General features: G+C 42.1%; 2 protein-coding genes across 7 annotated transcripts; both read left to right on the top strand.

The window, feature by feature from the left end:
- LOC103462999 (ras association domain-containing protein 7-like) lies at window positions 1-8149 on the top strand. Of its 6 annotated transcripts, none has more exons than XR_533436.2 (7): window positions 1-94; window positions 1211-1324; window positions 1796-2401; window positions 2882-3159; window positions 6005-6181; window positions 6307-7141; window positions 7190-8149. XR_533436.2 is itself a non-coding variant. In XM_008406105.2 (6 exons), the coding sequence occupies exons 1-5, from the start codon at window positions 1-3 to the stop codon at window positions 6158-6160; spliced, it is 1242 nt and encodes a 413-aa protein (XP_008404327.2). In that variant the 3' UTR covers window positions 6161-6181; window positions 6307-8149. The 6 variants fall into 6 exon arrangements, 2 of the variants coding, with proteins under 2 accessions (XP_008404327.2, XP_008404326.2); XR_533434.2 differs by having other exon boundaries at window positions 7174-8149; XR_533437.2 differs by having other exon boundaries at window positions 6307-7189; window positions 7238-8149.
- Window positions 8150-8262: 113 nt separating this feature from the next.
- LOC103463000 (retinal cone rhodopsin-sensitive cGMP 3',5'-cyclic phosphodiesterase subunit gamma-like) lies at window positions 8263-9652 on the top strand. Its single transcript, XM_008406106.1, has 4 exons — window positions 8263-8363; window positions 8906-9040; window positions 9120-9157; window positions 9228-9652. The coding sequence occupies exons 2-4, from the start codon at window positions 8916-8918 to the stop codon at window positions 9302-9304; spliced, it is 240 nt and encodes a 79-aa protein (XP_008404328.1). The 5' UTR covers window positions 8263-8363; window positions 8906-8915; the 3' UTR covers window positions 9305-9652.
- Window positions 9653-10626: the final 974 nt, after the last annotated feature.

The raw sequence follows: 10626 nt of genomic DNA, 5'->3' as shown, positions 1-10626 counted from the left end.
ATGAAGTTTGTGTTTGAACGTTTCAGTCACATTCATTCAGCCGTCCAGCCATCCTCCTCCTCTCAACCTGAAACAGAGAAGATTGAACAGGAAGGTGAGTGTCGGCTCTGATCAGAAGAAATAATTATTGAGCTTTTTCTCTGTAACTTTAAACTCTTTACATAAAACAGGCAGGTTTGTAAGAGAAGAATCAGATAAAACATTTATTAGTTCATGTGTTTCTTGTGTTTGATAAGAGCTGAGTTCGTTTTCTGGACTGTAGAATTATTATTTCTATTCATTTAAATAAAACGTCGCTAATTCATTTATTTCATGTATAAAATCTGGATAAAATACATAAAAAATTTTTACTTATTCTGCATTAAATTTGACATTTTTTTCTAATATGCAAAAACATAGAAACTACTAAAACACTACATTTCAAATGAAAGAAAGTAAATTGAATATATTTTGTTTGCCTACTTTTTATTTAAAGGTGGATAGAAGCTCAAAAACATAAAATCATTAAATATTAAAAAACAACAAAATAACTTTATAATTGTAAAGTTTCAGTTTTTGACCATTTAAAATCTCTGATATGATTGTTGAGGGGCAGAAAATATTTTAAAAAGCAACAAAACCAGCTTTAAGTCCTTAAATGAATATAAAATAGAGGCACTTGTAAATAAATAGAGCCGGTTTCCATCAGTGGGTTTTGGTTGTAGGTGATACTGACGTGAAGCAGAGTAAACAGACCGGAGGTATGTGAGGCGGAGCCACAACCTGCAGGAATGTCGGCGCGTTCTGCAGCATTCCTGCCTTCAGCAGAAACCTGCAGACTGATGTTCAAATGGGAAACACTTTATGTTTAGAAACTACCTGCAGGCTGGAACGTTTTATTGGATTAAATAGAAATGGATCAAATGTGACCATGGAGCTCCTCTGATGATAAAAATACATAAATCTGTTATCAGTCGTAGATCCAAACTCAGGTCAGATGCTGTCAGAGGTAAGAATCCTGGAGATCATGTGTAAAACACTGAGCTGATGCTGGTTTTCTGTTATCAGGAATATTACTGATAATGATCTATAGAGATTCAGATTTAGGTTTATTATTTTATAGTAACATTATTACAGTGACTCTGTGTCTGACATGTAGTAACAGACATTTTCCTGTTGCTTTAATGTGTATATTTACTGACCTGAGTCTTCGTGCCGTTTCTTCCTGCAGGTCGGGTCGGGATGGAGCTGAAGGTCTGGGTGGACGGGGTCGTCAGGGTCGTCTGCGGCCTTTCTCTCAACACTTCCTGTCAGGAAGTCGTCATCTCTCTGGCTCAGGCCATCGGTAGGCAGCTCCTCTTCATCCGTATGAAACTCTGAGTCATGGTGAACATTCACACTGAACGTGCAGTTTAAGGTTTGGTCTTACTGAGCATGCTCAGATCCAGCTTTCAGGACGGTTTCATTATTGGAAACATTTTCTGAAAGCACGGCATGCTGAAGGGAACTGATTTCAGAAAACAGTGAAAGAAGGAAAATAGGAGAGTTTATGTACATCTATGAAGCATAGCAATTAAACTGTTTGATTTTATTTCAATAAAATGAGACCTAGAGGTAGAAAGCAGATAATAAAAGCAGGAGGACCAAAGACAGCGCCATGGGGAACTCCTTGGATAAATGCCACTGAGAATGAGATATTTCTTTTAGTTTTAGTCTAAAAAAATTTTAAAATCTCTTCAGTTTGCTAATTGCTCTGTAAGCATAAAAAAATGAAACTTTTCTGCAGAAGATAAACGTTTTCCTTCTGCACATGCAGGTCAGACGGGTCGATATGTTCTGGTCAGGAAGTTTCGGGGCTCGGAGCGCCCTCTGGTGGCTGACGACTGTCCCATGCAGCTGCTGGCTCAGATGGGTCAGCTGGCTGCAGAGGTCCAGTTCGTCCTGCGGAAAACGGGCCCCAGCCTCAGCGAAGGGCCACATGAACCCAGCAAGGAAAGCCAGCGCCCCCTGCTGGTGCCCTCAGAACCAGAACCTCATCATAAGGGCCCCCAGAAAGCCCTCTCCTTCAACCTGGGCCCCTCAACGTTTCCCAGGAGGAACAGACCCAGCAGGAACTGGTCTCCCAGTCTGGAGGAATCAGCAGAAGAGAATCATCTGTCTGATTCTGAGAAGGAGGAGATGCTGAGGCAGGTCCTGCAGCAGCAGGAGATGCTGCAGGACCTGGAGGCTCAGATCGAAGCTCTGGAGAAAGACACAGAGTTATTCGAGCAGAAGGTCACGACCTCTGCTGCTCCAGATCCGATTCCGGACCTGACAGACGACCTGCAGGAGCTGGAGTACCGGCTGAAGCAGTACGAGGTGGAGCTGATGTACGGAGAAAACTGGGAGGAGGAGCTGAAGGTGGAGCTGGAGCGAGAGCAAGGTAGACGTCCACAGCCATCCTCAGCTCAGAACAGTCTGGGCTTTAATATCTGGAGTTTGAATCCTCTCAGGTTTCAGTCAGTCAATCAGTCAATTAATCGATCAATCAGTTTATTTGTAAAGCACATTTCAGTAAAAATGCAGTTCAAAATGCTTTAAGTTATAAAAACACAAAAAAGTGGATAATTAAGAAACCAGAAAAAAACTTAGATTTTGACGAGTTCCATCATCAAAATCATTGATATTTATCAAATATGTTGGTTAATCTTCCAGTTTTTATGGTTCAAAATCAACTCTAAGTAGCTATTCCAGATTTGTGGTGCATAGAAGCTGAATGCTGCTTTTCCACATTTGGTTCTGGTTCTGTAGAGCAGACCAGAACCAGAAGACCTGAGAGGTCTGGAAGGTTGACACAGCAGCAGCAGACATAAAGTGTTTTTGCTCTGATCCGTCTCTAAAACCATCATCCTGTCATCTTCAGACATGCAGAGACGCCTGGAACAGATTCACTCGTCTATAGACGACCAGAGTTACGAGATCAAGGTGCTCCAGAGCCGCTCCGAACACCTGCAGCAGGACCTACAGGACCGGGCCCAGACAAGCGACCCGAGCGCCGAGGAGGAGGAGGCCCGGCTGACCGACGAGGCCCTCAGGTCGCTGACCCAGGAGCTGCACAAGCGGCTGCAGCTGGGGGAAGATCTGGACGCGGCGCTGGCAGAGACGCAGTGGAAGCTGCAGACGGCAGAAGAAACGGTAAAGGTATACCACATCACTACCATTCTGGCTGAGGGAGGATCAGGAAACACAAACTGCTAACCGTCATGCTAAGCTAACGGATGGAGACGAGTTTCAGCAGCGATGAGGAAGGACTGAGAGGGAAAGTCTATGAGACAGCAGGAGCTGCGTTTCCACCGACCACAGAGCTGTGACAAATTACATTATAAAAATAAATAATGAGAATACGGAAATTCTGAAAAAAGTTTGATAAAAAGTTTTTGTGCTAGAATTAGTTTGTTTTTCATAAAAAATGGTGTCATTTCAACGTAACTCTTCCGTAAAATCACAGAATATAATTTCCCAAAACGTAGCTGGTCCCAAGTGTAAGGGGACGTCTGATTGGCTGATAGATGACGAGCGCCAGCATCATGGATGAAAGATGAATACATCTCATGTAACTGTTTACATCCCTCGCCATCCATCCACCCTCCCACTTATCCGGGTCGGGTCGCGGGGGCAGCAGCTTCAGAAGGGAGGCCCAGACTTCCCTCCCCAGCCTCTTCCAGCTCCTCCAGGAACCCCAAGGCGTTCCCAGGCCATAGAGAGACATCGTCCCTCCAGGTGTCCTGGGTCTCCCCTCCTCCCGGTGGGACCTGAACTCCTCACCAGGGAGGCGTCCAGGAGGCATCCAGACCAGATGCCCGAGCCTCAACTGGCTCCTCTCGACGTGGAGGAGCAGCGGCTCTACTCTGAGTCCCTCCTGGATGACAGAGCTTCTCTCTCTAAGGGAGAGCCCAGCCACCCTGCGGAGGAGGAAACCCATTTCGGCCACTTGTACCCGTGATCTCGTTCTTCCGCTCCCGAGGTTCGACTATCGGATGGACCCTCCTCTCCAGGACCCCTGAATAGACCTTACCAGGGAGGCTTAAGAGTGTGATCCCCCTGTAATTGGAGCACACCCTCAGGTCCCCCCAGGGGGACCACCACCCCAGTCTGCCAATCCAGGGGAACTGCCCCTGATGTCCATGCGATATCCCTCGCTATTTTTTAAATTTGAAAATCAATCAGTCTCAGAAACGACCCACAACAAATGAAGAATCGTCATTTTGTTCAGAATTGTATTAGAAACCAACATCCAATCAAAGGGAGCTGAAAGTTAAATAGTCGTTTCTTAAAATGATCTGAAACACAAACCAAAATGTCTTAAATTAAAATTATAAAAACAAAACAAACATAATCTACATTCTAGATTACAAAGTGCTGTGAGGCTCTCAGCCACACCTGCAGTTTTATTTCTAATGATGCAGATTCTTCAGAGCAGCTGATGATCTGGTTGGACGGAGCAGTTTCCAGTCAGACGGTCAGAGACGGATGTCTGTCCCCTCCGATGTGTCCACATGTCCTTCTAGATCAAAATGAGACAATAATGAGTCAAAACAATCTTTAAAATGTGAAGCATTTAAATGCATTTAATTGACAAACGATGACTTAACAGGAATAAAAGGAGCAGACAAAGGGAACGGAGGTGAGACAGAGAGAGGCTGAGATCAGGTGAGAAGAGAAACCTGAGAACAGGAAGAACCGGAACAGACAAAGGAGCCGGATTTACAAAAGACAGGAAGGAGATCAGGCTCAGAAAAAACCCGACTGTTCACGACAGCAGCGCTCAGGACTGAAGACACAAACACCAAACCAAGCAGAAAAATTACAAATATTTAAATTATAGCTGCAACTGACAACAAAGTCTCTTTTCTATATACTTAAGATTAGCTCTAGATTTTCAAAGTTGAAGTTAAAAAAACATCTGAAATCCACCTTTTAATCTTTTAATCTTTTTGTTTAGATATTAAAATATTTTATTGTTCAAACATAATCATTCTTCAAACCTTTCTTCTTGTTTGAACTAAAAATAATCAGAAATATGCCTGAGACACATTTTAGATGAATGTGACACAGATGGTGCGTCAACATCGTCCCTGTTTAATCCACTTTAATTCAACTCAAGCCCGTTTTCTAGAAAGTCCGACTGGGGAAATGTGAATATGGAATCATATTTATCAATCCAATCCAATCCAACTTTATTTATAAAGCACTTTAAAACACTGATACAAAGTGCTGTACAGTAAAACACAACATAATAAAATAAATAAATAAAAAAAGAACTTAAAAAAAAACATCTCTTACAGTTTAAAAACAAAAACATACAATTTAAAACTAGATCCCGCTGGTGTTGAAAGCCAAGTAAAATAAATGGGTTTTAAGATGAGCTTCAAAGTTCAAAACAGTGAACTCTGGTCCGAATACAAACCTCGTTCTTGGTTCGCTTAAAGTGAACTCTAGGGCGGTTTGAATGGACGTGTGAACGTCAAGCAGAACAGGAAGTGCACTACAGTGAAGGGCATTCTGGGTAAATACAACCAAAACAAACCCGAGACTCCAGCGTCAGTCGGAGCCTTTAGCCAAAGACTGAAGAGAAATCCTCAAACTACTGAAATCTGACGCCTCCATTTTTATTTGGTGAAGAAAGGAAGTTGCTCTCAGTGTCTTCAGAGGATTTAGTGTCGTTTCCTTCAGTGGTTCTTGGTGCAGCGCCCCCACAGGCCAGGAGGGGAACTGGTTGGTTTGACTCAGAGCAGAGAGAAAGAGAAACAGCAGCTGGAGATGAACTGATTTTACCGGTTAATTGGGTGGAAACACCCAAACTAACATGCTGATGTTCTGAAGCAAACTTTTAACTCCCTCAAACTGCAGATTTAAATATCCACAGCAGCTGAGAATCAGAACGACATTAACCACTGCCACCCCTGGTGCATGTCTGTGTTAAGGTGTTTGATGGTGTTGCAGTTTGTTCTTCCTGATAACGTATCATCCCTCCGATGTTCTCCAGGACAGACTGCAGCTGATCGATGGGCTGAAGAAGGAGCTGAGGCAGAGCGACCTGCAGCAGTTCATCCAGCAGGCCGGTGGGAACCCGTACGCCGACCAGGCGGGCCCGCTGCCTGGCACCGAAGTTCACCTCAGCAAGACTCGCATCAGGAAGTAGCAGCAGCCGGAGCATCAATAGGTCAGATGGAAACAGATCAGACTTGTTTTTACTGAGTATTTAACTCTTTTTGTCACACATTTAAAACAATGTTTTCAAAATGAGATGAATAACTCACTGTGATGTGTTCTGTTTATCTGCTGCAGGAACCAGAAGGAGAAACCTTGAAGTCCCGTTAATGTGTGTATGAGTGTATGCGTGCGTGTGCGTGCGTGTGTGTGTGTGCGTGTGTGTGTGTGTGTGTGTGTGAATGTTGTGTTTGTTGTAAAAACACATGAAAATAAATTAACTAGACTATTTCTATAAGAGTGTACAGTTGTTTAGCCTGAAATGTCATTTTTTATATGTAAAAATAAAGTTTTTTATTCCATCTCTGAAATAAATTCTCAGCAGTTCATCTTTGAACCACTAGAGGCCGCCAAAGCTTCATCCTTTTATTGCAACATGAGGCTTTTATTAAGCTTACACACTGATTCATGCTAACTATATGTTTTTATATTAAACAGAAATGGATCAAAAGTATATAGTATATATTAAACAGAAGAAAAGTATATAAAACTTTTTGCTACTTTATACTCATCCAAGCTGCAGTGATGATGGTTCAGGTATTTAAAGGTTTTGTTTTATCTCAGTCATAACTTACAGCTGCATCTCAGCAGTTCTGATCAGGGGCTGGAATAATTTTAGGATCATAATGAAAACAGTTTTTTTTTTTTCAATTCAGATGAAATCATAATCCCATCCTCTTAAACAGCCTTAACTTTTTTTTAGCTGTTCTCAGGTGATTTTTTTTTTAATTGAACATTTTTGAATTTTGTACTAAAACTAATTTGCAATTGAGATTAGAATAATTTTAGTTGCAGGAAGTGGAAGAGGAGACTTGAAGAAGAAGTTCAGCAATGTGGTTGAACTAAATCTGCGTTAAAGGAGCATATTGTGACCCAGACTGATAAACCGACTAAGATCAGATCCTAGATGCAGGTAGTAAATGATGCAGGTAGTAAATGATGCAGGTAGTAAATGATGCAGGTAGTAAATGATGCAGGTAGTAAATGATGCAGGTAGTAAATGATGCAGGTAGTAAATGATGCTGTCCATCTGAGCAGATGTTCCTCATGTTCCTCTGGTCTCATGTAGATTTCTATAAATCCCTGTCTGCTCCGCCTCTCAGTGAAGGAGGATTCACTGCTTGGTGTCTGGATTGTAACATTACACCAGGGGCCTCCTGACATGCAGCACAGAGTAAAGCTGCTGTCCTCAGACGACCAGCAGACATCAGCATCTGTGTGGGACGGATCTAGAACCGGAGACATGATTTAGTCTGAATTTTTTAACGTTACCTGACGTCTGAACCTGGACCAGATCTCTTTTAGCCCATAAGGTTTGTACTGAGGTCCGACCTTTGACCCAGCCTCTCAGCCTCCTTCTGTAACCTGCAGCCCGTCGATCTAACCGCCTCCCTTCTGAATCCAATTGTGCCAAATTGGATCCGATTGGCTTGGAGAGAGAACAGATCAGTGAGTAAGACTTTCACAATTTACTGTGTCCAAATCAGATTGTCCACTTATCCACCGGCTGGATGGCAGAATAAAGAAATGCTCAGTCTGTGGCTGTTAGTCTGGATCACAGCGCCATCTGCAGGTGTGTCTCTGCTCAGCAGGCCGGTGAAATCAGGGACAGAGACAGATGGAAACCAGACTCTCACTGGGAGTCTGGTCTTGGTCAGACAGGTGAGATCTTCTCATCTGACAGAGAACAGGGCCCACAGCATCACAGGTCCTCCACCATACTTTGTCATATTCATCCATTGCTTCACCTGGAATGCTTGAAGCTGAAAACTCAAATAAAAACAGTATAAAAATAAAACAGATGTTTAGATGGTCAGTATTTCCTCGATTCCCACAGTAAATGTTTTTTTTTTTCACTTTATTTATGGTAAAAATGTCAATTATGAAACCTCAACAGCTGTGATATGAGCTAACATTAATAAAATCCAGCTTGTTCTCCAGTTGTTCAGAGTTATGGAGGCTTAGTCGTAAGCCAGCAGCCTAAATCGGCTCTGGGGGAGGAGAGGCGCTCGGACCCTGCAGGCCTATAAAGACGCTGCTGAGGCGAAGAAACCGGAGAAGAGAGAGAGACTGTGAGAAGAAAGGAGGCTCCTTTGTCTCACAGCTGCTTTTCTATAACTAACCAACAGAAACAGGTAGGTGGATTTTTATTATATCAAACGTTTGTCATGTGTCTCCATTTTTCATTTCAACTGAAAGAGTGAATGTGCAAACTATCTAGAAAGTAAAGACTGAATATAAAGAGGGAGGAACTAAATATTATGCAACTAAATATTATGCAACTAAATATTGTTAAACCATCATAAGAATAGTAAAAATTAATAAAAATATAGAAAAATATGTTTAAAGCTGCAGTTTTGTGTTCTTCAACTGGAGGACTATTTATCTATATTATTATATTCACAGCTCATAAATTATAATATTTTACGACCCACTTTAGATTTGTCTCTATTATCTCAGTGTTTGGTTTCCTTCTAATCAAACTTTTTGGTCTTTTTTTACCTAAATTAATATAAAAAAATGCAACTAATAATGTTGCTTTGTCCAAATGAAGCTATTAAATGTATTTAAACTCATCTCCTATAATTACATTAACAGATGCGTTGCATGTAAAACAGGACAGTCAGGTCGTCTCCGGGTTGGTTGATGGTTTGAATCCGGTCTCTTTGTGATGCAGAGTCAGTAAGATGAACTCCACAGCTGCAGCAGCTGCTGCAGCAGCAGCTGGAGGCACCAAGCCGACTCCACCGGAGCTGCAGCAGACGGAGAGCCGGCAGTTCAAGAGCAAAGCTCCCAAACGAGGACAGAAAGGGTGAGATGAACTTTGACCTCAGACAGGAAGCTAATGATCAGCAGCAGAGTGAGAAACGTTTCTGTCTCCCTGAAAACAGAGTGGACAGCCACGACCCGGCCGTGGAAGGCCTGGATGGTGAGTTTACTGCCCAGTGGGTTTGATGGTGTCTGTGAAACACTGAACCGGTTTCGTTGGTTTGTTGCAGACGCTGCAGTGGTTTGTCCCTGGGAGGAATACGGAGACGTGGAGCTGAGCGAACTGGCCCAGTTTGGAACCGTTTAGACCCGAGGAAGACTTCCTGCTGTTCCCCTTCGTCCTGAGGATGAGGAGCAGAAGCACCACAGATCTACAAGCATAATAATAAAACATAAAAGTTTATGATCATCTGTGACAGGATGGGAACTCATCAGAGCTTTACCAGCTCCTGATAAAATGTATAATATTATAAAATAATCTGTCTGTTTGAAGAGAGGATTATTAAAATCTGTTGAATATATTAATTATGTTATGTAATAAAATAGAGAAGATACCTCTACCTTCAATTTTCTCATTTATTCTGCTGTATTTCACACAAAAGCTCTAACATTTGTCCAAGTTTACAATTTTAAATAAAATAATTTTAATCATTGAGTTTTGTTTCTTTTAGGATTATTATTACATCCAGTCACTGACCTTGAATGTCTCTGTTTGTGTTTCTTCCAAAGTACAAAAAAGGAAAAAACATAATATTTTTAAAAAGACGTGATAAAGTCAGAAATTTGGGGTCTTTTTTTCAGTAAAGATAAAAAAAATTCCTGCTCCCATCCAATGAATATTTCAGGAAAGTCAAGAGAAAATAAAGAATATTTTTATAAAAGTCAAATATTCTCTCGTTCTTTAACACGGAGGTTATATTTTCAGTCAGGAGTTACAAAAAGGGAGAAGGAACAAAGTATGTAAGGGTTTGGATGAAGCTCCCAGTTTTCTGGTTTTATTTGACAAATGGAAACGTTGCACCAGTTCAGCAAACATGAGCTGCAGGTGAAGTTTGATCAGATCAGATTTTAAAGCTAATCCCAGAGGAACCGTGGTGGATTAACTGAGATTCAACCAGAAATGCCTCATTTGACCGGAGTGCATCAGATTACTGACAGAAACCATCAAGTCTGCTGTTTCTGATGCATTTTAACTGTGTGAACAGACACACTGTAGTGATGTCATCTTCACCTGAAACACATTTCTTCTTAATCTCTCCCAACAGAATTACAATGTTCTCTGTTTTTCTGACTGAACGTAGCATGTTAGCTTCCTCAGGCTTTCCTCTCCACCGTTTATTGATTATTGCATCACTAGTCGGACCTTAAAGAATAAATAAAGTTGCTATGTTCATGTTTCTGTACAAACTGAGACATTTTTATGCAATTTTTTAAATATTTGGCCTAAAACCATCTCAGTGCTGCCCCCTGTGGGTTGACGGGTGGCAACTGCAGCTCATTTCTCAGCTGCGTTGGTGTCGACATGTCAGCAGTGGCGGAGCCAGAGGGGGGGCCAGGGGGGCCAGTGCCCCCCCTGTCATCTGATTGGCCCCCCCAGTGGCCCCCCCAGATGATTGACATGTAACAGCA

The sequence above is a fragment of the Poecilia reticulata genome, linkage group LG3 (assembly GCF_000633615.1).
Source record: "Poecilia reticulata strain Guanapo linkage group LG3, Guppy_female_1.0+MT, whole genome shotgun sequence".
NCBI classification, from domain to species: domain Eukaryota; kingdom Metazoa; phylum Chordata; class Actinopteri; order Cyprinodontiformes; family Poeciliidae; genus Poecilia; species Poecilia reticulata.
The sequence above is the reverse complement of the archived record's forward strand: the minus strand, read 5'-3'. Positions and strand labels throughout refer to the sequence as shown.

Coding starts and splice junctions, on each gene's coding strand:
- LOC103462999 (XM_008406104.2), top strand. CDS start 1: ATGAAGTTTGTGTTTGAACGTTTCAGTCACATTCATTCAGCCGTCCAG. Junction 95..1,210: donor AGAGAAGATTGAACAGGAAG/GTGAGTGTCGGC, acceptor TTCTTCCTGCAG/GTCGGGTCGGGATGGAGCTG. Junction 3,160..6,004: donor CGGCAGAAGAAACGGTAAAG/GTATACCACATC, acceptor GATGTTCTCCAG/GACAGACTGCAGCTGATCGA.
- LOC103463000 (XM_008406106.1), top strand. CDS start 8,916: ATGAACTCCACAGCTGCAGCAGCTGCTGCAGCAGCAGCTGGAGGCACC. Junction 9,041..9,119: donor CCCAAACGAGGACAGAAAGG/GTGAGATGAACT, acceptor CCCTGAAAACAG/AGTGGACAGCCACGACCCGG. Junction 9,158..9,227: donor GGCCGTGGAAGGCCTGGATG/GTGAGTTTACTG, acceptor GGTTTGTTGCAG/ACGCTGCAGTGGTTTGTCCC.